Below are 24,177 nucleotides of genomic sequence, written 5' to 3'. Positions count from 1 at the left end.
TCTAAATATTAACGTTGATTTTTGATATTTTTTTTTTGTTTTTTTGTTGCTGATCCACCCTTTTCCATATAAAAAATTACTTTGTATGGAAGAAAATGGTGAAAATGTGATCGGTAGGAATGTCCGAAAAATTTGCGAATATAGTGCGCAAACAATGTTTCTACTTCTGGATATCCATTTTTCCCAAGGTGAAAAGATTTTATTTGTTTTCCAAAGCTATACGCTTTTTACTTTAAATCAAAGATCCCTTTCACCAATGGCGGGCTTGGCATAGAAGCCGAATAACTCTCCAATAGTTATGGTGGGCATCTGGATCAACAATATTGAAATTATTTTCATCATTGGAAATAGCGTTTTTCAATTCTTCCTACAAAATTTTTAATGTTTTTAAATTGTTAAAAAAGCATTTTCGCGCCATAGAGTGGGCTGTGGTTTACCGATTTATTTTTTTCGTCTTAAGGGCCTTAACTGTGTTTCATCATTTATTGTGAACTTTTACTTGTGACAGAGAGATTCAAATACATATCAATTTTTACGTTAAATAATAAAACGGTTTTATTATGAAAATAGCTTCTATATGTTTAAGGTTTTACCACACAGTCATTGGTGTAGTTTTCTGTTGAAAATTGTTGACACTGGAGCTGGCGGAGCTGAATAATTCATTTTGCACAAATAATTATTTACTATTGAATATTATACTATTGTTTGTGATAACGGAAGCTAAAATTATATCAAGTTTACGTATAAAAATACTTATAAACTAAAGGTTATTATAAATGCATACAGCCAAAAGTTTTGCACTTCCTTCATAGCGCGAAAATGAGGAAAAACATATTACACATATAATTCTTTTACTGGGGTATATGCGTGTAGTGTAAAAAAACACGACTATTAAGTGTGTATGTGCATATACATATTATCAGGAAACGCATTTCGATTGCTTCAAGTGCATAATTCGCTTTGTTCGCCGTTCATTCAGTTCTCTCCTACTCGCAATTTTTTCACTTAATGTGTGTATGTACCAACAAAAATCACAAACAAGATGTTTATCACATAAGCATAAAAAATAAACGACAATACCACGCTGAATACATCGGTTTGCGTCCGATGTTAAATTTAAATATTCCCAATAAATGTTTTTTATATTCTCGAAAGAATGTTGCACTGGTTTTTCCCTTTATGGTTCTGTATTTTATTCCTGGCATGCAACAAATGCCGTTCAGGCAAAATGGAACAAGTAACTATAGCAACATTGTTTTGAGAAGTAAAACTTGAACTTAGTAAAATTTAATTGAAATAAAACAAATTAATTAAAAACAAAAATGTTACCTAAGCCTACCATAGTCATAACATAGAAGTTTTCTACTTACCAGTGCGTCATCATCCATGCGTTCCACTTTAATTTCGCTACCGTTAGCGTCAAACACAGTACTTGATATTGCCGATATGCCCACTGCATTCGTATTTGACGCGTTACTCGAGGTATTTACATTACTGGCAATACCAGCCGCACTACCGGTCACACCAGCACTAGGTGAGTTCGTAGAACCAACTGCATTTTGACCAACAATACTATTGGCCCCTGGATTGACCAAGCGATCAACGTATTTACTCCACGATTTCACCTTATTCACAGGTTTTTCGCTATCTTCTACTTCGGTATCGAGCAGCTCGATTGTTACTCGACAGTCAATTTTATACTAAAAGAAAATAAACAATAAATGTGTTAACGGCGAACCGGTAATGTACATGCAACATAAATACTTAAAAATTACTAAAGAAACTTACAATATACACTTTGAAGCAGTTTTCTTCATGGAGACTGGCCTCGGCCTTGCGTTGATACGCCAATTCTTTGGCGTAATTCTTATGCGCATCGCGACAATAACCACCTGCACCGCCGCGTCGCTGCTCATTATGGAACAATTCAACACACTCTAGTGCACCACGTTCAGTGACACAGTTTTGTAGTTGACGCACAGCATTCGAAACCACCTGCAAAAGCAAATATTCATTTATTATACACTCACATACGAATGCTTTGTTGACAAATATAATCGGATTAAGCTAAGCATTTATTTATTTGTTAAAATAATGAATACATACCTTGTCGAGCGTAAAGGATATGTATGCGTGTATACCGAACATTTCACGCATTGAATCCTCGAATGTATTCGAGTCCATATTGCCATCAAGTACATTCTTAAGCATGTCCAGGAATGTGGGGTAGTAATCCTCGACTTGTATTTCAGATTTCGGTTTCAGTCTTAATGCTGTCGCTGTGCTTTCGCGACGCTTTGAGCGATGGCGCTCCTCTTCGACGGCCAGTAATTGCGCTCGTTCATACATTGTTCGCAAGCGTTCACATAGAATGGTATGCAGGCGCAAGAATAAATACCAGTTGTTGTTGGCAAAGAAAAGAGTGTAGGATTCGTCCTGAAAAGGTGTTGCAAAAATTAACATTTTGCTAAAAATCAAAGGCTGCAAAGTATATATTTATGACAAGGCTAGACTATGGCCCTTAACATGAGTTGCATTCGATTTTCGATCTTCGCTGGTTATCGGTTCTAACGTCGTGAATACTAACCACGAGCTCGAAAGGTTGGTTTTACTTGTGAAAGAAAATCCCAATACTCAGTTGGCACGATCTCTGAGAACAAAATCGTAGAGCTGTATATAGTTTTAAAATATTTTAAATAGATTTGGGTCACAGACGCCTCTTTAGACAGTCTGAAGTTTTTAATAAATCTGTAGACAAATTTCTCTACAGTAAACATTTTCTACTCCTGCTAGTTTACTAAGCTCTCATCCTCTGACGAATCATTGAAGCAGAACTCGTACTCATTTTTACCACGTTTTTATAAACTCGCTTTCTTTTTTATTTCATTTTAATTTGCGCAAATTTACATAAGTTTGCTTGATTTGTAAACAACCTAAACGAGCGAAATTCACATTAGCGCTATTCTTCATCGAATGAGCGTCGTAATACCGAATGAAAATTCGTTCGATCAGCACTTTCGACCACAGTATATATATACTTGACTTGGAAAAAAAAGTGCGAAAACATTTAGATTTGAGAATATTTAGAAAACAATTGGAGTAATTGTAAGCCCTAAACCACCCCCGAGAACCATGAACTCGAAAAAGTTTTGGGCAAAACTTTGAAGTTTAAAAATTACTTACCAAATGCTTGCTTATGGCATGAGGTGGCAATTGTATATCCACGTCCATATCCTGCTTTTCTTCCTTAATTTCAACCTTTATGTCAGCAAGAGAATTACTTCCGCTGGGCTGAGCCAGAGTTGCAGCAGATGCGCTTGTTGATGTAACATTTGTGACCGCGGTTGTGGTATCAGCAGCAGTGCAATTGGTTTTTTCATTTGCCTCCTTCGTCGCGGAGCCTTTTAACGTCGTTGGTGCTGTAGCGTTAGTCGGCGTCCCAACTTGTGCAGTATCACATTTATGTGCAGCTGCACTGTTGTCTCCTGAACTTGTACTAATTCCAGTACAACTCGATTTGGTTTTATTCTCAGACGTTGTTACCGCAGTCGATGTCGATGTTAGTACTGTAGTTGTGGTGACTACTGCTGTGTTGGAGTTAGTTGCTGCCTCAGCTGGTGTTCTGCTGCCGCTGCCATTATTGGCATCCTCGGTAGCATTGCTATTGATTACTTGCCCCTTAGCAAGTGCAGGGTTTGAATCCTTCGAGGACGGGGCTTTTTCACCCACAGACAACGTTGTGGGCGGTAATTGAGCGGCATTATTACCGTCCCCACTGGTAGTCGAGGTGGTGCTATTACTGATGCTTATTGTTGCAGTTGGTTCACTACTTTTAAGATTTTCCAACAAATTGCCACTTGCTGACGTCATTGTTGATGAATTTTTATCATGGGGATCAGTACCATCGGCTTTAGAGCTGCCAGCACCGCTTGATGCATCGGTATTAGATGTGCTCCCACCACTTGCCGTCCTACCTCCCTTGCAGATACCACTACCGGCGGCATGCATTTCCCCCCTGCTACTTGTGGCGAGAGAATCAACATCCATCTTTTCGTTGTCATCTATTAAAAATGGGAATACTTTACAAATAAAAACGTGAAGCATGGCAAGGCGCGAAACGAGATAGTGAGGGGGAGTATATTATAGCAGAGTAGGAAGGGGTTTATTATTATTGCAGGCAGCGTGCAAATAATTAATTTACATGTGTGTTAATTGTGTTCGAATGGAAAAACAAGAGCATAGGGAGAAAACGCATATAAGGGAACAAGAAATGAAAGAATAGCAGATGGCACGAACGATTAAATTATACACATACGAGGTTAATGTGTTGTTATATGAAAAAGAAACACAAAAAAAAAATTGTTTTCTAAATTAAATATATATCACACAGGGGGGAATAAACTATTTAAATTTTTAATATTTTCTTAATTGAAGGGATGATGAAATAAATATTAAAGAAAAATAATAATGAATTTCAATTTAATGGTTGAATCAAGTTTATTTAAGGCAAACATAGTTATTTACATGCAACGAATAGTCTATACTTATATATATTATCTTGACCAAATGCACTCACCGTCATCTCGTTCATCGTCGCTTAATGGATGGCGTGACGAGAAAAATAGATCGGGAACAAATTGTCGTAAAATATGCTTGATTTTAGTCTTTTCCTGTTTTTGTATTCCCGTCTGACGCTTAACATGATGAATTAACAAATTCGCAGCATCATCAAGTATAGTTTTATCTTTATATGGCAGCATGAGATGTGGTCCAGTGACGGGTTCACCATTTTCGTCATCTTGATCATGGCGCTAAGCAAAAGCAAACATGTTCAGTATCGTTTAGCTTTGATAATAAATATATGCATATAAATAAAGAAGTCATACCAAAATTGGAATTAAAAAGTTTGCAATTTTGATGTAACATTGTTGAATTCTGCATATTTTTGAAAAAGTTTGAAAATTGGATTTATATGATTTTTGTTATATAATGAGCTATACCTTCATAAAAATAACTAATGAGCTTTAAACAAAGTAAAAGCTATCAAAAATGGCCAAAATGTCGCAGGTAGGTGTATATATGTACATGTATTAATTTCGGCTCTTACAAACAACAGTTATGCACAAGTGTTCTCTAGTATTCAATGTTTATTAGCAAATGAATTTAAATTAAAAAATACTAACCTCATCATATAACGTTTCGATTTCGTTGAATAAGTTTTTGGAGCGTAATGCCTTCATATCGTTCGGCTTGAAATTGATTGCTTGATGATCAAGTGACTTCAAGTAATACTTCTCATTTTGTTCACGCCACACCTTATTGAAGGCCTGGAAAAATAAAAAAAATTAAAAGATTAGAACTGTTAAAATATATTTATAGTTTGCGGTATATTCACAAGATTGAAACTAACCTTTTGGGCATCGCGCCATTCCTCCTCTTTGACTTTCAAACGCTTCAGTACGATTGGCACTGCTACGGAAGGATTTTTCTTTAGACCTTGTATTATTTCTCCCGCTTTGTCACCGTATATGCGATGTATAGCGCGTTGATGTATCGTCTGCGAAGTGCCACCCAAGTAATCGTCCAAATAAAATCGGCCCAAATCCTCTGGGGACATGCGTGACATTTTCTTCTGCACACCCTCGAGAACACGGATTGTCGCACTATTAGTTTCAATCACTACATCCAATTCGAAGCGTTCATCTTCCGTCCTGTGAATATTCCTTTCGGTTAGAATTTTTATTGTGTAAAAAGTTAATTAGAGTTTGTTGTGTTTAAAAGAACGAATATTGGGTATGGAAATGCGTTTTTTATTTTATCGTGTGAATATTGAGATTTTACACTCAATGTATGTATGTATGTGTTTAATATGAAGCTATGTACACAACGTCGCCTGGGTAAAAGATTGTCGTATGTTACGCACGAACGTATGACGCTTACGGCAATCTTTTACCCAGGCGACGACAAGTATTTAGTGAAACCCCACCTGTAAATTGTTTCCTCGAATTGCGTTTTGCGCGATGTCACAAATGTGGAATCCTCACTAGCCCAAGTTGGGAATGAAACCCACTTGTCATTTAGTACCTCACGGCAAAGCGCTGTTCGTCCAGAACATTTCTTCGGTATAATCGACTGTGGCAGCGCACAATAGGATGCACCAAGTCGTTTACATGATGATAAATCGATATCCTGTGCCAATTCACCACCCTGGTGATTACCTTGTCGATCGTTGAGTGCTGCAGAATTACCAAGACTATTACTTTGCCTATGCGCTGCCTGCATGGGTATTTCCTCCAAACCGAAAATCCCAGATCCCCCGCTCCCAGCACCACTCGCAGACAATTGGGTCACCGGTTGTCCCAGAAATTTAGTAAATCCGCTTAGTAAATCGGGGAATTTACTCAAGAATGGCGTTACCAAATTTAACAATTCAGTCTTCGACACAATCTCCTGATTGAAAAGAGTCAGACAACGCAAGAAATTGTCATATACTTCGGGATTACGCAATGCTTTGCGAACTTTATCGAAAAATGCAGCGTCGGAGATGGTACACTTGCGCGAAGCTTCCGAAAATGATACGTCCTTACAAATTGGTTTGTGCTTTTTAGGCGGTGGTGGGCCACTGCCAAGACCTCCACCACCGCTGCCGCTACCGCCATCATCTATTGCAGGACGGCGCGTTGCCGACAAATGATGATGTGTGCCACCCAGAACTTGCTGTGAATAGTTCATACCCAATCCAGAACGATCCATGGCACCACCACTCATAGCTGTATTGCCTCCGCCGCCCAACGAGACCATACCTGAATTGTAGCTTGGTGACTTCTTAGACGAGTGACTGGAAACGCCGCCAACATTTGTTCCAGGTGCATGCGGATATTTCAGACCACTAAGCGCATGGTGGTTGCTGCGATGCGTGTCTTTTTCATAGCTACGTATCCCTGTCGAAGCGTTCAAATCATGATGGACACCGCCGCTGCTTACAACACCATCATGTAACACCTTTAAATGAAGTGGGCCGCCACTAGGGTGTAGGGTTACTTGATGTGGATAATCTTTGTCGTAGACGAGATCTCCGCTACGACCGCTTACTGCACTCGTATTAATCACATGATTTTGCGACTGTTGCTGCGTATTGTTGTACGATTTAATGCTTACACTGGTATTTACCGCCGATAAATTGCCCAATACGGCAGCATGCGTACTACTACCAATCTGTGACAATGTAGCGCCGCTATTCAGATGTAACGGAGAGCCAGAGGCTGATGGCAAGGACATGTGATGACCACCACCGCTTCCACTATTTATTGTGCCACTACTGCCGCTACCCAGAGGGCCACCAACTGAGCCAACGTTTGCGCGTTTATGGTCGTTGTGCGATTTAGACATATATTGGGCGCCTTGGTGATTCGTAGCATCCGGAAGAAATTGGCCAAACTCCCGCAGTAAATCTTCGTCTTGACCAAATAATTTTGCTACTTGAGTGTAGACTTCTTGCTCGGTTAGCGTTTTTCCTTGATTGGGACTACCTTCCTTAATCACTTTCTGTTCTTTTTGATAAGTGTGTAGAATTTCGAGGAATTTTTTATATTTTTCTGGTTTATTCTGGAAGCGATTCTGAAAATAGCAACACAAGAATATAAAAAGGTGGTTTAATGCATAGTTCTAAAATTTATAATTTCTTTCGAATTTAACTTGTATTATATATGCTACTAAACTTACCTTAATTTTATTTACATACGATATGGCATGATTAAACTCGACTGGTTGATTTTGTTGACCAACTGTCTCACCCATGAGTATTGATTGATGCGCCTGCGAAATGTGGTGGAGATTGTGATGCGCATTCCCAACAGTACTCCCACCACCACTACCGCCGCTGCTGCTGTGAATTTGTGGATTCAATTCGCCGAGCGCATTTAGTGTGGGTGGACCGCCGGCTACGCTACTAGTGACCACGGCTTGTGCTATAGTGGCACGCTCTCGGTCTCGGGAAAAATTTTGTGGTAAATGTGCTGCCGTAACCGGTGCCACGGTCACGTTCTGCATTTGCGGTACAGTCGGTGGTGCCGGTGATACGGAAACATGTGCATGCTGAGCCATTGCTGGTCCACTTGGAGAGGGTTGAGAAGCTGACGACTGTAATGCATGTATTGTTGTTTGAGACAACGAAGCCCCACCATGTGTCATAAGATTGACAGCCCCCCCACCACTGCTGCTTGTATTGCCTTGTAATTGATGATGATCTAAGCTGCTAGAAGCGTTACTAGCATTACTCTGATTTGAAGCGCTGCCTCTGATTAAGGGAGTTTGAATGGTTGAGGAGCCGGTGCCAGTGATATTTTGCAGACCGCCATGTAGGCTTGTCGGTGAAGCTGATGGCATAGATACCACAGGAATAGAAACGCCCAACTCGTCCGAGTGTATTTCAATTTTATAACCCGCTGGTAGAAACATATTAAAGCCGTAAATTAATTCTGTATGACCTTTAAACAGGGTAGATACTCGCTGTATAACTCCGGGTGTATCAATACAATGTGATTTGAATTCTTTCATTATGTCCAAAAAATTATTGTAGATCTGTGGCTGATCAGCATATTGAAACTTCACTTGATCCAAATAACTCAGAGCGTCCTCAACCTTAAGACGTGGAGGTGCACCTGGCTGACCAGGTTGTGGAGGACCTTGTTGACTCGGTGTTGGTGGGGGTGGTGCTGCTTGCTGCACTGTCAAAGTTGGAGGCGCCGCCGTCAATGGGCCTCCACCGCCGCTAACAGAGATATTCTGAGAGGAGCTAATGGTGCGAGTTCGCAGAGAATTTTGCTGAGATCCAGAATTCGACATATTAGTCACAGCGCTTCCCGACACGTGAATTTGCACGGGTCCATCTGATGTAGTTTTCAAATTACCACCGCCACTGGAAGATACGGAGGACACATTGTAGGCTGAAAGGAAAGAAAACAGTTTTAACTAGATATTCGATTCGAAAACTAAATAGACAGGTTTGTTTTAGCTCGCAGCATATTTTGTTCTGGTTTGTTTAAGACAAGACAAGAGAAGTACCTCGGGTCACTAAACCTGCAGCCGAATCGCATGCACTCGATATGAATTAACAATCTACTGGATATCATAAGCGAGCTAGGACTGGGCGAGGTGCTCATAAAAAAAAAAAAATTGATCATGTGTTATATGGAAGAAAATGCGCAACACCCTCCACAAAAAAAAAATCAAAAAAATCAACGGTAGTTTTTAACGACTTGAGACTTGAGACTTCAATTGAATGGACTACAGAACTGCATACCCGAAAATATTCTAAATATTCCGATTAAAAAATTGGAGATTTTGATGACGATTTTTTGAAGTTTGATTATTTTTTTTTTGCAATTTTTGTAAGCTTTGAAACTTTTATTATTGTGGTTTCTGTTACAAATTGAACGATTTTTTATTTTCATAAATAAATAAAAATAAAAAAAAAATCCTAATTTGCAAACAATATCATTTTGAATTTCGTTTCTAATTAGTTGAACGCAGTTGTACGTCTTTAGCATAGTTGTACGGCTAATTTTTAATTAATAAATTAAACAAAAACTGAAAAAAATTCAAAAAACGGTAATAATCCACCCACGCTTCTATAAATGGATTAAAAAGTGGAAAATAAGTTTTCGTACTCCCATAGAATTTGTTTCGATAACTTTTGATTTTAAATTTTTTTGCAAAACTCATTATAAACAATTCATGAGATTGAAAATGTAATGTAATAGACTTAAATTGATATGAAAAGTATCGTGGAAGAAATAATAGACTTTTTACTTTGACCAGCTTTGGCTATATTTATTTTCTTATTCGATGTTTAATATTTTTTATTTATAAAAGTCTGGCGCATTATATAAGAAGCACCATATAAATCCACTTTTTAAGCTTTGTACAAAAATTCAGTATATTTTATCAAAATCCTCCAAAAATCTCAAACTTTTTGTTCAGAATTTTCAGAAAAATTTTGGGTGTGCAGTTTTATAGCCCATTAAATTTTAGTAGATTAAAATGCAAATATGAAGACGCTAGAAATATAATATCGCTTTGATTTTTAATATATTTTTTTGCTGACTCTGCTAGGCAAACTTTATATGAAAGGAAATGGACAACCCCGTCAGCCAAAAAAAAAATATTGGAAATCAAAGCGATTTTCTGGCGTCTAAATTTTAATGGGCTATAGAACAGCGAACCTAAAACTCTGAATTCTGAATGAAATGTTTTGATTTTTTGGAGGAATTTTAATAACTTTTGTACAAAGTTTGACATGTGGATTTATATGGTGCTTTTTATATAATGCGCTAGACTTTTACAAAAAAAAAATATGAAACATACATATGAAAATATAGAAACGTGGTACATTAAAAGGTTTTTTTTTATTTATCTTTTTCTACTTTTTAGTCTTGCCTGTATAAAAATTTGCAATGGATATTAAAATAATGCAACGATATTCTGCTATTGTATTTTATGAAACTGACCTTTTATTTATTTTATTGAACCTTATGAATAGAAACTAAGCAATTTCTTTTGCTTTAAATTTCAGACCTTTTACTCGATATATCCAAATAAATTTAAAGAAAAAGCAATTCTTAGGCCCACTTGCAGAGCAGCAATTTATACATATATATGTATGTGTCACGTAAAGTTAGAAGGGGCCTACGGTCAGTAAATGTCGGTTTTCACTTCTTCATTGACTCTTATAGTAAACGGGCCACTCTTTCCAATTTTCCAATGCAATAAACCGCCGCTTTCTAGCTGCATTAGTTTTTTCACAATTTCACTTCAAAGTTAGGTACTTTCACAAAAAAAGTACAAAAAAATCAAATCTGACAAAACTATTCTGAAATTAATCAAATTCGCTTCAAACTCGTTACTCGGAGGGTTTTCGAACATCGGATTCGTAATCACTGACCTCGTTTTCGGTGTCAACGACATTTTTGAGTTTCACATGAACCCGAAAAAATTTTTAATTTTTTCCGCCATTTTGAATTTTTAATCAGCGACACCAAAAACCCCCGGCTAACGAGTTTCAAGCGATTCCGATCAATTTTTAAAAAAGTCATCTGCCATATTGGATCCGCCATTTTGAATTTTGGAAAACCAACATCGAATTCGAGTTTCAATCCATTAAAACGTTCATAAGCATCAAAATCAACTTGGTAAACTTCAAAGTCGTTTTTCTCGAAATCTTTTTTTCTGAGCGTAGGTCCCTTTCAAATTTACGTGTCACATATATATATATATATAAGTCGAAGTTTACTGTTTAAATTGGTAAAGCCCACTTGCAGAACCTCAGGTTATCTACATACATAACTCGAAGTTGACCGGTTAAATTGATAAATTGGCTTGCACAATCAATTAGAGTCACATGGTTAAATATTTAGCCCACCAATTTTCGAAGGTTGACTTGCTAACCTGACATGTCAATTCTGTCGGTGAAAAGAATACAAAATTTAAAAAATATTTTTGAATATGCACATATCCCGTTTTGCGCCTTCAGCTCTCGGAAGTTTCGCTGGCGAATTTGCAATTTGAACCTATTTGATATTTTATATTCAAATTCAAATAAAAAATGTAAGCAAAAGTCAAAAAAGAGAATTTTTAATTGCAATACAATGCAATACACTGTCTGGTATAGGAGTATAAAAAGTTAACTCTTGAGATACTTAACTCTCTATTTATATATTTAACTCTGAATTTTCTGCAAGTGGGACTTACGTTTTTTTGATAAGGCCCATTGTCTCTTTCAACCAGTATGTATGTATGTATACATATGAGCAGCAAGATATTTCATTTAAAGAAATCCATCCACCCATATGAACATTTAAGGTCAAATGGCACTATGGTGGGCAGTGTTGTGTCGTGCAGTTCCGCTCCAGCGTAGTGCATATTTTTAGGCGCAGTAATAATGCGAATATTAAACATTTAAATACTGCCGACGAGGTAGGTGTCTATACCAGTTTTGCATATTCTACATACTGTTACTTACAAAATTGAGCGTACGGCTTTTTTGGTTAATATTCGCAATGTTTTAGATGCTAAAGTTTTTCTGTTAAGTCTGTATTAAAATATCAATTATATTTTAGCAAACCCCATTTAAATTCAAGAGTGAAACTGTGTACGAAAATTAAGAAAAACCTGCAAAGTTTCAGCAAAATCGAAAACTTTTTATTACGAATTTCATAGAAAAATCAGGTATGCAGTTTTATAGCCCATTAAATTTTAGTATAATAATGTGCAAGTTTCAAATCAGTAAAAATTCGCGCTGATTTTTGAGAATTTTTTTACTACGCATTTTTTCCATATAAAGTATTTAAATTTTTTTTTTTATACTTATCACTTTTGTTAGTAACAGTATGTAGTATGAATTTTATGTTCTTTGTTATAATTCTATTTTCTATAATATCTTAACAAACAAGAATCTATAATAATATAAACGTAGTACTAATAAAAAATGATGAAGCTTACGAACTTTGTAAAATTGTAATTCGATTCGATGAAAAGTACGCAGCATTTAAAAAACTAACAACAGTTCCTACACTAAGGCAAAATTTATGGCCCGTAATCATAAAGAAGTAACATTTGAAACTATTAATATTTAAAAAAGTAAAAATAAAATAATAAAAAAATAAAAAGTTGTGTCTCTAAAACGACGTTCTAAGTTAAAAAAAAGGCTGAAAGAATAAAATAATGTCTAAATTGATGTTTTGTTCTCCAAAATTCAAAAATTTAAAAATGTAATCTGAAATAATATTTCGAGATTCTGTAATTTTGGTTAATGTTTTCCGAACAGAAAATTAAAAACATGCATCGAGCATGACGAGCTTTTCGCGATATAACTTAGGAATCTATTTATTTCCTATAAATAAAAATTATTAACGAGTGTACGTGCAAGGATAATTAGGCCCAAATTAGACAAAGAATAGAAACACAGTAGTAAGCGGTTTTATTTTTTGATTTTGATTTGTGTCGTTATTGCAGAGGACCACCGAACTGTACAAATCGTGTCATCGCTGCTTTACCCAGCAAACACAGCGAGAAATATTTGATTTTACATTAGAATTCTCGAATCGAAAATTTGCTTAGAGAACTATGTTAAAATTCGATTAGAGAATGATTAGTAAAATACCAGATACAAGAATTCAACGCTAGATAATGATTTGATATCTAATCTAAACTCTTTCTCGATACTGAGAAGTAACTCCGCTTTTTGTAGAGAATGCTACAATTCCCGACAGTTTCTCTAATCGTCTTCTAATTTTCGACCTTAGATAGATTAGATCGATAATAAAATGAGGTTTGCACCGCGACCTAGAAGAGGTCTACCTCCTCTAACCCTAAGTCCCTGAGAAAGTTCAACAGTACCTTTGGGGATAGGGAGTGAATGTGCTTAAGCTGTGGCCACATTGGTCCTTAACATCTCTCACGTCTCCTGCAGACTGAATCACATTCGGTGAGAATGTGTAGAGATGTCTCGCTTCTACCTTAGTGAATCGCATTAGAATTCGAATCGTTTTCTTATCGCTCTCTAACCTAAATGTCTGCTGGGTAATCCAATGAATGACGCCGTTCAGTGTCATTCTAGCAAAAACTCCTGTAGCATATCTCCGATTGACTAATATTTAAAATCTGCTTTAAATTTAAAACTTTCGAGGTAATTTAATTGACGTTGCAACTTACAACAATGACAACGTGCCTATAATTATACGTTAATCTTAGTGTTTAGACTACTTACAAGTTGAATACTGCACAGCCTGTGTGGGAACGGTTCCTGCATTGCCCGTGCCCGCAACTCCACCGCCAGAGGTAACAACTGTTCCTCCAGTTAACTGCACTGTACTGCCGCCGCTGTTGCCACCACTACCGTGACTTGTTGCACCGCTGCTACTACTATCCACTAGTCCGCCAGTATTTTTCAAATTGGCCGATGCTGGTGTTGTCGATGGCAAGTAAGCAATCGTTTGGGCACCGCCATGTTGCGGTGTTAAAAGTCGGTGATGGGGCATGGACCCGCCAGCGATACCTCCAGATAGTCCAACACTTAAATTGGCACTACCGTGGCTACCAGGGACAACATTTCCAAGATTCACAGTGTTGCCAGGGTTGGACGTGCCCACAATACCACCGCCAGTGACTCCACCACCACCTCCACCGCCACTGCCGCCCACTCCACCAGGGCCAGGTCGCGTGCCATATTGGACTTCATCCACACGCGTACGTTTCATCATTTTGGTTGCAATTTCTGCAGTTAAATGTCGTCGTTCTCAATACGTACTGTATGCAGTAGTTTGATGACGTTTAACGAATTTAATATATATATATATATATAAATATATATATATATGTATTTATATATTAAGGGAAAGCCAGCGACACCGTTTTATTGTACGCTTTCCGAATGTATGTGGTATTTTCTGATACTTCGCTTAACTATCAAAAGGTTGAAAGTTAACTTCCCTTTCTTGAATTCTCGACTCCTTTTTTTGAAATGTATATATTAGTGGATTATTTTGTTGATATTTATCTTTATGGAATTTCTGCGGCTTTTGTTGTTCAGAAAAGTAACTGCTGCTGCGTTGTTTTCTCATTGCGCTGAGCGCGAACGTCGGTTCACAGAAAACAAATTGGAAATTGGAGTTTGGTAACTTTTTCTACAACCTTTGCTTCTGAATTCTGGTTCCGCAAACAATGTTGATTGTAGCAATTGTGTTTTATATTTGGATATGAAAAAAGAGAAACACAATTTGATTAATGAAATATTTTGATAAAAATATGCATAGAGATGGTTTGAAAAACCACATTTCTATAACAAATTATAGTTTTAAAATTATTTTATACGGCTATAACAAAACTTATTGTAACCAGAGTTGGGCATTATTCGAAAAATGTTTTTTTAGATAATTATTCGAATTGCTCAAAAAATCTTAACGAAAGCTTTAAGTTTCTGTAACGATTTCTTTACGAATTTTCAAAGAATATCGGAGGAAAAGCTGGACACGAACTCGGAACTAAATATGTATGTTCTTCACAGCGGAGCATTATTATCATTACTTTACTGATTTTCTTCCGAAATTCCGGGCGTTCACAACTGTCTGGTTATAGAAAATCTGGTTATGTGGTTATTTTTTTTACTCAGCTTACAACAATAAAGTACCCTATAGAATCACATTTTTTAACCAGATAACCACGCAAATGTGAATGTCCGCAATGATTTATTTTTAAATTTTTGAAGATTTCTCTAATATTCGGATTACTATGACAGTATGTTTTGAAAGTATGATTGAAACTTTTTTATATGGAGGAAAATGCGTAGAACCGCCAGGAAAAATTATTAAAAACGCTATTTCTCAGCCACATTATACATACTAAAATTTAATGTTCTATAAAATTCTTTTTGAAATTAAAAAAAAAAAATCTGATTAAAAAGTTTACAATTTTGATGAAAATTTGTTGAATTTTCCTTAATTTTGTATAAAGCTTGAAACTTTGGTTTATACGATTTTGTTTTAAGCAGGATCCATAATTATAAAAAAAAAATATAATCATAATCAAATTTTAGCTTGCAAAATATAATGCACATTTAAAAAATAAATGGTGTAAGCAGTCGTTTGCTGTGCAGTGTACGTATATATGTACATATAAACCGTTTATTTTGAAAGTGGCATAAGTCACCTCGTACCTCTTGTACCTTAAATGACCGACTACTTGTAACCGAATGCATCTGCAAATCGTTCTATCGTCGTAAACTAATGGGAAAACCGTCTACCATTGGTTAATGAAGTTGAACGAATAACCGACGAAAATTTTCAAAATTTTTGAGGGTCAAATTTTTCAAAATTTTGAGGTCAGGCCTCTGCACATACATGGCAGTATCCACAAACTTCATATGTGGGTACTCTCAAATTCTCTGCACACTTTTTTTAGATGTAAATAGAAACATTTTTACTTCGTATGTACGTGCATCTACTTTGTACAGAAACAAACCTAATTTGCCTTTACACGATATATTGGCAATTTCATATGTAAAAAGTGGCATGTACACATGCAAATACATACCGCGTAAGAACACCTTTAACGCGTACATACATACTATGTATAGTGACACAAACAATTGACCACGTGTTGATTTTCTTCAAATATTCGTATTGTTTTTCGAGCTACATTTTTTTGTTATTTCTATATATAAATATCATCTAAGCTTTAACCAAAACCGTGTTTCAAACTTTATACAAACTCAAGGAAAATTCAACAAATTTTCATCAAAGTTTCAACTTTTTATTCTGAATTTTTAGAAAATTTTTGGGTATGTAGTTTTATAGCACGTACAATTTTAGTCTAATGAAGTGCAAGTTTCAAGCGGCTAAAAAAATCGCGTTGATTTTTGTGATTTTTTTTTTTTGTGACGGTTTTTGGCACTTTTGTAATATATGTAAGTATGAATTTCTTATAAAATAAAGCGCGGGAGACCGTCAGAAACAAAATTTCAAAATATGAACGCAAGTTTTTGTAAATTGCGCAGAATAAAAAGTTTTAATTTTGATGAAAATTTGTTGAATTTTCCCAAATTTTGTATAAAGATTAAAATTGTGATTAAAACTATGTTCACATATCAATATTACCTCAATCAAAGCTCGTTTTTTAATCGCCCCGTTCACACAGGCAAATCTCAGATTATTAGCCGTCAAATTTGTTGTGCTTGTTATTCTCACATCTCAAGGAAAAGTTTTTTTTTTTCTCTGTGCCACCGTGATCACGTTTTTCTGCTATATTGAGCAATATAGATATATTTTAACTTAACATTTTATTAAAAAAATACCTTGAGAACCCTCTTTTCCTTGCCAGCGTCCATTTTTGTTTACTTTTACATTTGCTATTTCTCCTCTTCTTCGCAAAAACAATCGATAAAACTAGGATGGACACCGAAAAGTTATCGGTTAAATCTGAGATTATTTTATAATTACAGATTAACAAGGGAGGAATTTTATATGGCTAATCTCTTTTTCTAATTACAGATTAGGAAGTTAAGCTCGAAAATGAAGATAATCTACTTATATGTGAACCTAGTATTACACGGCTTTGATTAAAGCTTAGTCGATATTTTTATAGAAAATAACAAAAAAAAAATTGCTGGAAAAATATTACGAACATTAAAAAAACACGTGGCCATTTGTTTGAGTCACTGTATATATTCAGCCCCATTCCCCACACAAACTTCACCTCAAAAAATAGTGTATCCAACGTCATCAGTCTGACCTGCTCAAATGCGTGCACTTGCTTGCTGGCTTGCTTTGTTGAAGCGAGTAAAATTAACAAAAAAAAATACCAAACAAACTGTTACTTACAATCATGTGTTGACAATATATGTACCTCTGTATGAACATGCATACATATATTACATTATTGAAGGCGTATGTAATATTTTAAATAATTTTCCACTAAAAGATTTGTTTTCAAAACCAAGTAATGTTTAGTTCGCGCAAAGATGAAGTACAAAATATTTGAAAGGAAAAATGCTGGCTGTGTGAATTTGTGCACACAAATGGAGATACCTCATTAATTTCATAAACAGTGGTGAAAAAAATAATAGAAATAAAAAATGTTGAAAGTTTTAGATATTTATTTTTTTGTTTGTTTATTTAATGTTTCATTAAGGTGGTTCACACTTGCGTGCTTATCAAGTTATCTGGTTATGTGATACTCTGCATATACAAACAGTTTGAATACCGCAGTATAACAATATCCGAACATTGTATTGATACGTTTTGGAAGTCAGCCAATTTTCTAATTTTTCAACTTTATAATCAGAGCTTTCAGAAAAATTCTGGGTATGCAGTTTTGTAGACCATTCAGTGGCACAGAAGAGAAAAGACTGGCGTGCTTTGTTGAAGTCGACCAAAATCATTTAGGCAGCGCCAAATAAGAAGTTTCAAGTGGCTGAAATATACAACCGATTTTTTGAGAATTTTTCCCCTTCGAGTTTCGAGTATTTTCTTTCTCACATATAGAACTGGATTTCGTTCATGCGTTGTATGGAAGAAAAGGCGCAATACTTTCGGCGAAATACAAAAATCTATAGAAATCATAGTTGTCGAATTTTTTCCCCCCATTTTTTGTCTGCTTCCCAGCTAATAGAAAAGTAGCTTTTTTGCATCGTTCAGCGCGCTTGGGGCCTTTGACGTGAAATGCCCCATTTTTCTATATCTAACTCGATTTCTTTAGGCTTGTGCACAAGTGCGCTAGGGTATAAAAATATTGATCGTATGGACAGTGCCAATACCAGTCTACACTAAGCAAGCCAATTGCATACAACTAACACCACTAAATTTAACTCGCCTTGAAAGTGTGCTTTGGGGGATGTTACATGAGCTTTTGTTCTTATTTCTCGTCTCGTCTATCCCTCAAGAACCCAACTTTGTGTAGACCACCGGGAGTTTAGAATTTGTCAACAAATGATTACCCTCGGTGGTTTGGACAGCACTTTAAGGTAAAATTAAATTGCTGGTGTATTTCGTAAGTACAAACATACAGTGTTGTGCAAACAGCACAAATTTAGTTAGATTTATATTATTGTTGTATTTCCTTCAAATAAAATTTGTCTGTGCGAAAAAAATGCGTATACAGTCAGAAAAAAAATATCAAAAATCAAAGACAACTTAAAACTGACACTGACACCTGCGTATGAGACGGTAACAAAATTTACCGGTAACAAAGTTTTTGTTACCAACGCAGAATAGGCCTGTAAAAAGTTGAAAATTTAGATTGAAAGTTTGCAGAATTGTTAAAATTTTTTCAAAGTTGTTATTGCAATTATTTTAACATTTTTTAATACTAACGATTTGTTGTGGGTATTTTTGGGGGATTTATGTATAAAAAATGGTTAACATTAAAAAAATAATTGAATAAGCAATTGTGTATTGTTATTGGAAGTCTGCTAAAGAGAAACAGCTTTCTAATCGAAAATTATTAATCTTCAAGAATTCTATACCATTTTGTACGAGAATTTTTTTCCCCATTTAAAATATAAAAAAACTTCATGGGCTTTGAGGCAGTCTAAATGTATTTTTTTTTTGCATTTTTTTTTGCAATTTTTGCAAGCTTTGAAACTTCTATTATTATGGTTTCTGTTACAGATTTAACTAAATGAAAATTATTAAAAAAAAAAAAAAAACATAATTTGTAAATATCATTTTGAATTTCGCTTCTAATTAGTTGAACGCAGATGTACATACAGTTGTGGTCAATAAGATAGCAGCAAACTTTGCAACTTATGTTTATTTATTTTAAATACTTTTCATTAAAAATATAGTGCGATCTACGTATGTATGAAGAACGGAAACCGCATGAAGGTTGCACAAAGTTTACAGAAATAACGAGTAATTTTTAGCAAAAAAAAAAACCGACTTCAACTTATCGAAATCGGTTGACGTGGTCCAAAGTTATGCGGTAACATACATAAAAAAAAACAAACAAAAAAAATATATAAAAAAATATATATTCCGACGAACTGATAACCTCCTCCTTTTTTGGAAGTCGGTTAAAAATAAAAATCAACCATTTCACACTTCATTCAATTTTTTTTAAATTTTCGAGTATGCCGTTTAGTTAAGCCATTATATTCAGATTGAATTATATTTTCAATGAAAATTAATAAAAACAAGTAATTTTTAGCAAAAAAAAAAACCGACTTCAACTCCCATATAAAAAAAATATATATATATATCTCGTGATCCACTGATCGGATCTCAACCAGATTAGTATGGGACCACCTCTGAGACACTACCTTTCCGATGCAAAAAGAATTATCGAAAAAAAAAAGATTCCGACGAACTGATAACCTCCTCCTTTTTTGGAAGTCGGTTAAAAAAAGCATAATTTGCAAACAATATCATTTTGAATTTCGTTTCTAATTAGTTGAACGCGGGTGACGTATTTTTATACCTGCATACATATATATATAGAGTATTCTATGTATGTATTTTGTATTTAAATGAAGAGCGAGTTGCCACTGACAAAAAAAATACTTACCATCCACATGAAAAAAAAAATCCTGAAAATATCTACCAATAACTTTTTCTGGATATTTTTATAAAAACTAAAGTTTTGTTCTAATATTTTACTTATATTAATAAAAAATTTAATTTTTTTTTAAGGAACTTTTTATTTAACTAATGATATGGTATTTGAGATGATATTAACGGCATCTTCTCGGTTTTCTTCAACCAAAAGCGAAAGTGATGAAACTAAAAGCAGCATCATTGTCGTCGTCGTCGTCGTCTTGAAAAAACTTTAACTGGAGTTATTATAAACAAATACAGTGACTCAAAAGCAGCTTGGAATTTTTTTAATATTCACAATGTTTTCAAGTAAAAATTTGTTTGGATTTTTTTGGACAATAATAGTGTTTGCGCTTCAACCAAACCCATAAAAATCAAGGATTGAAGCTATTTACAACATTTAGAAAAATTCAAAAAAACTTCGTCTAACTATCGAACTTTTTACTACGAATTTTTGAGTATGCAGGATTAGAGCCAATTTACACGACTTTTCACCCTGCGTTTTTGGCACGTTCCGTTTTAAAAGTCTTCGAAAATCTTCGTGCATTTACACGATGACTTTTTCTTTGCGCAGTTTCTTGGGTATTTTTGACATTTAAGCTTAGTATCCAGCTCTTAATAATAATAATTAATTAACAATAATAATAAATAATTAATAATAATAATAATAATAATAATAATAATAATAATAATAATAATTAATAATGAAACGAGCAACACCAAAAGGGAATGTGAAAAATCGCGTCGACAAAAGTTTCCGTGTATAAACGCAGTCTAAGAAAACGGTCAAGAAAAAATTGCCTTTATTTCACGTGTGTGTCCAAGGAATTTTGACATTTTTGATAACGCACAGCCTGTTGCCTCACTCTTTCCTCAAGAAATAATGGAACGGGCATATATTTCTGTTGCAAACCTGGGTTGCCTTGCGCTCTTTTTTCACAAAAAACTTTAGAAAACCGTAGTAGAAAGCGTACTAAATTTCTGAAGAACTGCGTACTGCCTTAAGGAAATTTGACTCAAGAAAATTTCTTTGCCATTTCTTGTACGTCATTTTATATGGAGTTTTTGCTTTTCTTAAGAGCTGGATACTAAGCTTTAAGCGTAAAATCTTCTTTGGTCAACTCTTTCGTCCTCATTTTTAAAGGGGAGCGAATCGCTACAATTCTTGCCTTATAGTTCATGCAATTTTAGTATAACCAACAATATGCAGCTAAAAATTCCCGTTGATTAAGAGAATTTTTTTGCTCCCTGTTTTCTGGGGTGATTTTTTACTATTTATTTTTTAAAAATCATAGGGTGTAATTCATGCCATTGAATCATTTAAAATATTAGGCAATAAAAAGCTGCTCATAATTCTTGTAAAATGTGTTTTGAATGGAGCACGATATTTTCGCCTTTTACATATGTACGTATGTATACATTTATGTACTTATATAAAAAGTTTGATTAAAGCGTTCGAAAATTAATGCAATGAAGTAGACTACACATTTGGAAAGAAGTTTATAATATAAAGTTAACTACGAAAAATAAAGTGGGAACTAAACTTTATTTGTTTTTCATACTAAATATTTTACCAAAAATCTACCAAAATGAGAAAAAATTTACCTTTTTACCAACCCCAACTTTTTGTACCAATTTTGGTAATAATTTACCAAAGTGGCAACCCTGTTTACATATGCATATAATTTTATTACATCAGTGACGAAACTTGTTTTTTATTCAATAGGAGGCGGGTTAGACGTTTTGTCCAAGTGAAAAAGGTGAGCAGTATAAATAAATAGATCTAGTTAAGCATTCAAAACTAGCTCATCCATATTATTTTTCAAAATTATATTTTTAATCGATTTAACAGTGTCTGAGTATCCGAATTTTTTATTATTGTAAACTGTACTAGCAGAGATAAGAAAAATACAAACACTTCGTCGTTTTGCTGATATGTGTACTCGTTGAATATACCCAAGAGAAAGCGACGACCCGAGCCATACCAATCCAACACACACGGCTGTTAAAGTGAAACGCCACTAAATGAGCGCCACTAGTTTTGACATCATCATACGAATGGGTGTAAATGAGAAACAAAATGACACAATCCTTGAAAATGGGTTTACTTGTGTGCGAGTAGTTTGAATATGTTGTTTTTGTTATTGTTTTGAATGGGTCAGCAGTGACGACGCTGACTGGCAACGACAACCAAAAGCTACAGAGTGGAATATTCGAATGCGATTTTCAAGACTTGCCTTGTTGGAGAAGAGAGGAACTTGGCGGTGAATGGGGTGGTGAAGCTGCATAGGAATACACGGTATGCGCCCGCAAGCACTCCGCGTCATTGTACTACACAGCAGGCAAAGCAAACTAAATACGCTTGACTTCCAAACAAGAGCTCCACAAAGCAGTGCCTTTACAATCTGAAAATGGCACCGAGTCTCACTGAGGAGGGGTAGGGTGGGCATGCGTAGGGTTTCCCTCCATTTTTTTTGCGGGTATCTTATCTTCATTTGACATATTGTGTTTGCATTCGGTGCTGCATATTATTAATAATATACACATGTGTGTATAATAAAATATAAGGTAGAAATTTCATTATATTGCAAAGGCCCTTAAAAATTACACTTCATATAATTAGATTCATGCCAATATATGTACATAAGTAGTTGCACAGCAATTTTAAATAGTTCTGTCGACCATTTTAATCCGTCCACCCAATACGGCTCTTAGAATAAATTTGCAAACTTACTAAAAACTGAAAACAAAAGCAACGGCTTAAAATAAATAAAACTACATTTTCAAGTCGTTCTCGGTATACGTTGTCCGTATTTTCATTTTTTTTTAGCAAAGGCGTACAACAGCCGAACAGCCGAGTGCTCACGAACATCTGCAGCGATTTGCTGTTGTTTTCACTTGCCGTTTTCAACTTAAAAAACGTTTTTCGTAAAACTATCAAAATTTCTATTTCTCCAAAATTACTACACCTTTTCGGCATCATTTTAGGTATTAATTGCTGAAATAACATTTCACTTTTCCCACATAATGCTTTAAATGTGGCAACAATCCTATCTGTCGTTTTTATATACACATGTAGATATATATATGTATATACATATCTACATTCATACATATGTACATATTTATGTATCGTATAAAAGTCAGCCCCAGCAGAGCGGCTCGCCGTAGACTTTTATCGTCGTTGCCAGTCATACGCAATTGTCAGAAAAGAAAATGTTCGTGCACATATATGCACTCACTGTATATACATATACGAATATGTATACATAAGTATGCATGTGTTTGGACTTTTACATATATCATGCGAGTGTGTGTTTTATATTCACGAGCGCGAGTATACGTATGTATGTGTTCAATTGACAGAGGAGGTGATGCAGAGGAACAAAACGACGTATATAAACCAATTGAATTGACCTAACCTAAAAATGTATGTATTTTTTCTTTCAAGTTCTGCACCTCAAAATATGGGAAAAATATGGCTTAGTTTTACATATTTTCAAAGGAAATTGATTTTCAACTCATTAAGATGCACTAAAACATTTATAACCCAGATAAAAACCACCAACATAAGGAAAATTCCACTTACATCAGCACCGTCAGCAAATGCGAAAAAAACCAATTTTAAATTGGCCTTTGTTTTCTATCTCAGCTCAGCTATGGAATACAGATTTTTTCCAACAAAGTTCACTTTCTTCGTAGTTTTTAGTATATTCTTTAGATTTCTGTGCAAATTAGCTGTGCCCGCTTACCGCGCCACAATTTGGCTCGATAACTTTATTTAATGTTTCACTTTACACCAAATACATACATAAATCACTTTTATATTTACCCATTCATTAACGATTTCAATTGGCTTTATCTCAACTTTTCCTTAGTCTTCTTTAATTTTCAAAAATTTTTCACTATTGAATTCCTTTTTTAATAATTTTTTTCTCAAGGAATTTCTACAGATATTCACAAAAATTTGGCGAGAAAACGTTTTCCTACATCTTACCGCCGCCGCAAACATTTTCGATTAAAAACCACGACAAATGCAAAGTGTTCAAAAGACTGGCAGCGAAGCAAGACGAAGTTCGTCGACTGCAAACGA

The 24,177-nt window shown here is 35.1% G+C and overlaps 1 protein-coding gene across 3 annotated transcripts in view; it reads right to left on the bottom strand.

The window, feature by feature from the left end:
• LOC118743117 overlaps positions 1-24,177 on the bottom strand; it is a gene marked incomplete at its 5' end in the record, with an annotated part of 35,615 nt that extends 11,438 nt beyond the window's left edge. The window contains 11 exon segments of one of the 3 annotated variants that reach the window (XM_036475633.1): positions 1,371-1,700; positions 1,789-1,995; positions 2,107-2,436; positions 3,184-4,061; positions 4,577-4,811; positions 5,184-5,327; positions 5,411-5,723; positions 5,987-7,617; positions 7,723-8,945; positions 13,766-14,703; positions 23,674-24,177. In XM_036475633.1, coding sequence (XP_036331526.1) covers positions 1,371-1,700; positions 1,789-1,995; positions 2,107-2,436; positions 3,184-4,061; positions 4,577-4,811; positions 5,184-5,327; positions 5,411-5,723; positions 5,987-7,617; positions 7,723-8,945; positions 13,766-14,258 — 5,784 coding nt within the window. 3 annotated transcript variants of the gene reach the window in all.

The sequence above is a fragment of the Rhagoletis pomonella genome, unplaced genomic scaffold, assembly GCF_013731165.1.
Source record: "Rhagoletis pomonella isolate Grant_MI unplaced genomic scaffold, Rhpom_1.0 Rhpom_scaffold_00007, whole genome shotgun sequence".
In the NCBI taxonomy this organism is placed as follows: domain Eukaryota; kingdom Metazoa; phylum Arthropoda; class Insecta; order Diptera; family Tephritidae; genus Rhagoletis; species Rhagoletis pomonella.
Note: the sequence above shows the minus strand (reverse complement) of the source record. Positions and strands in the feature narration are given on the sequence as shown.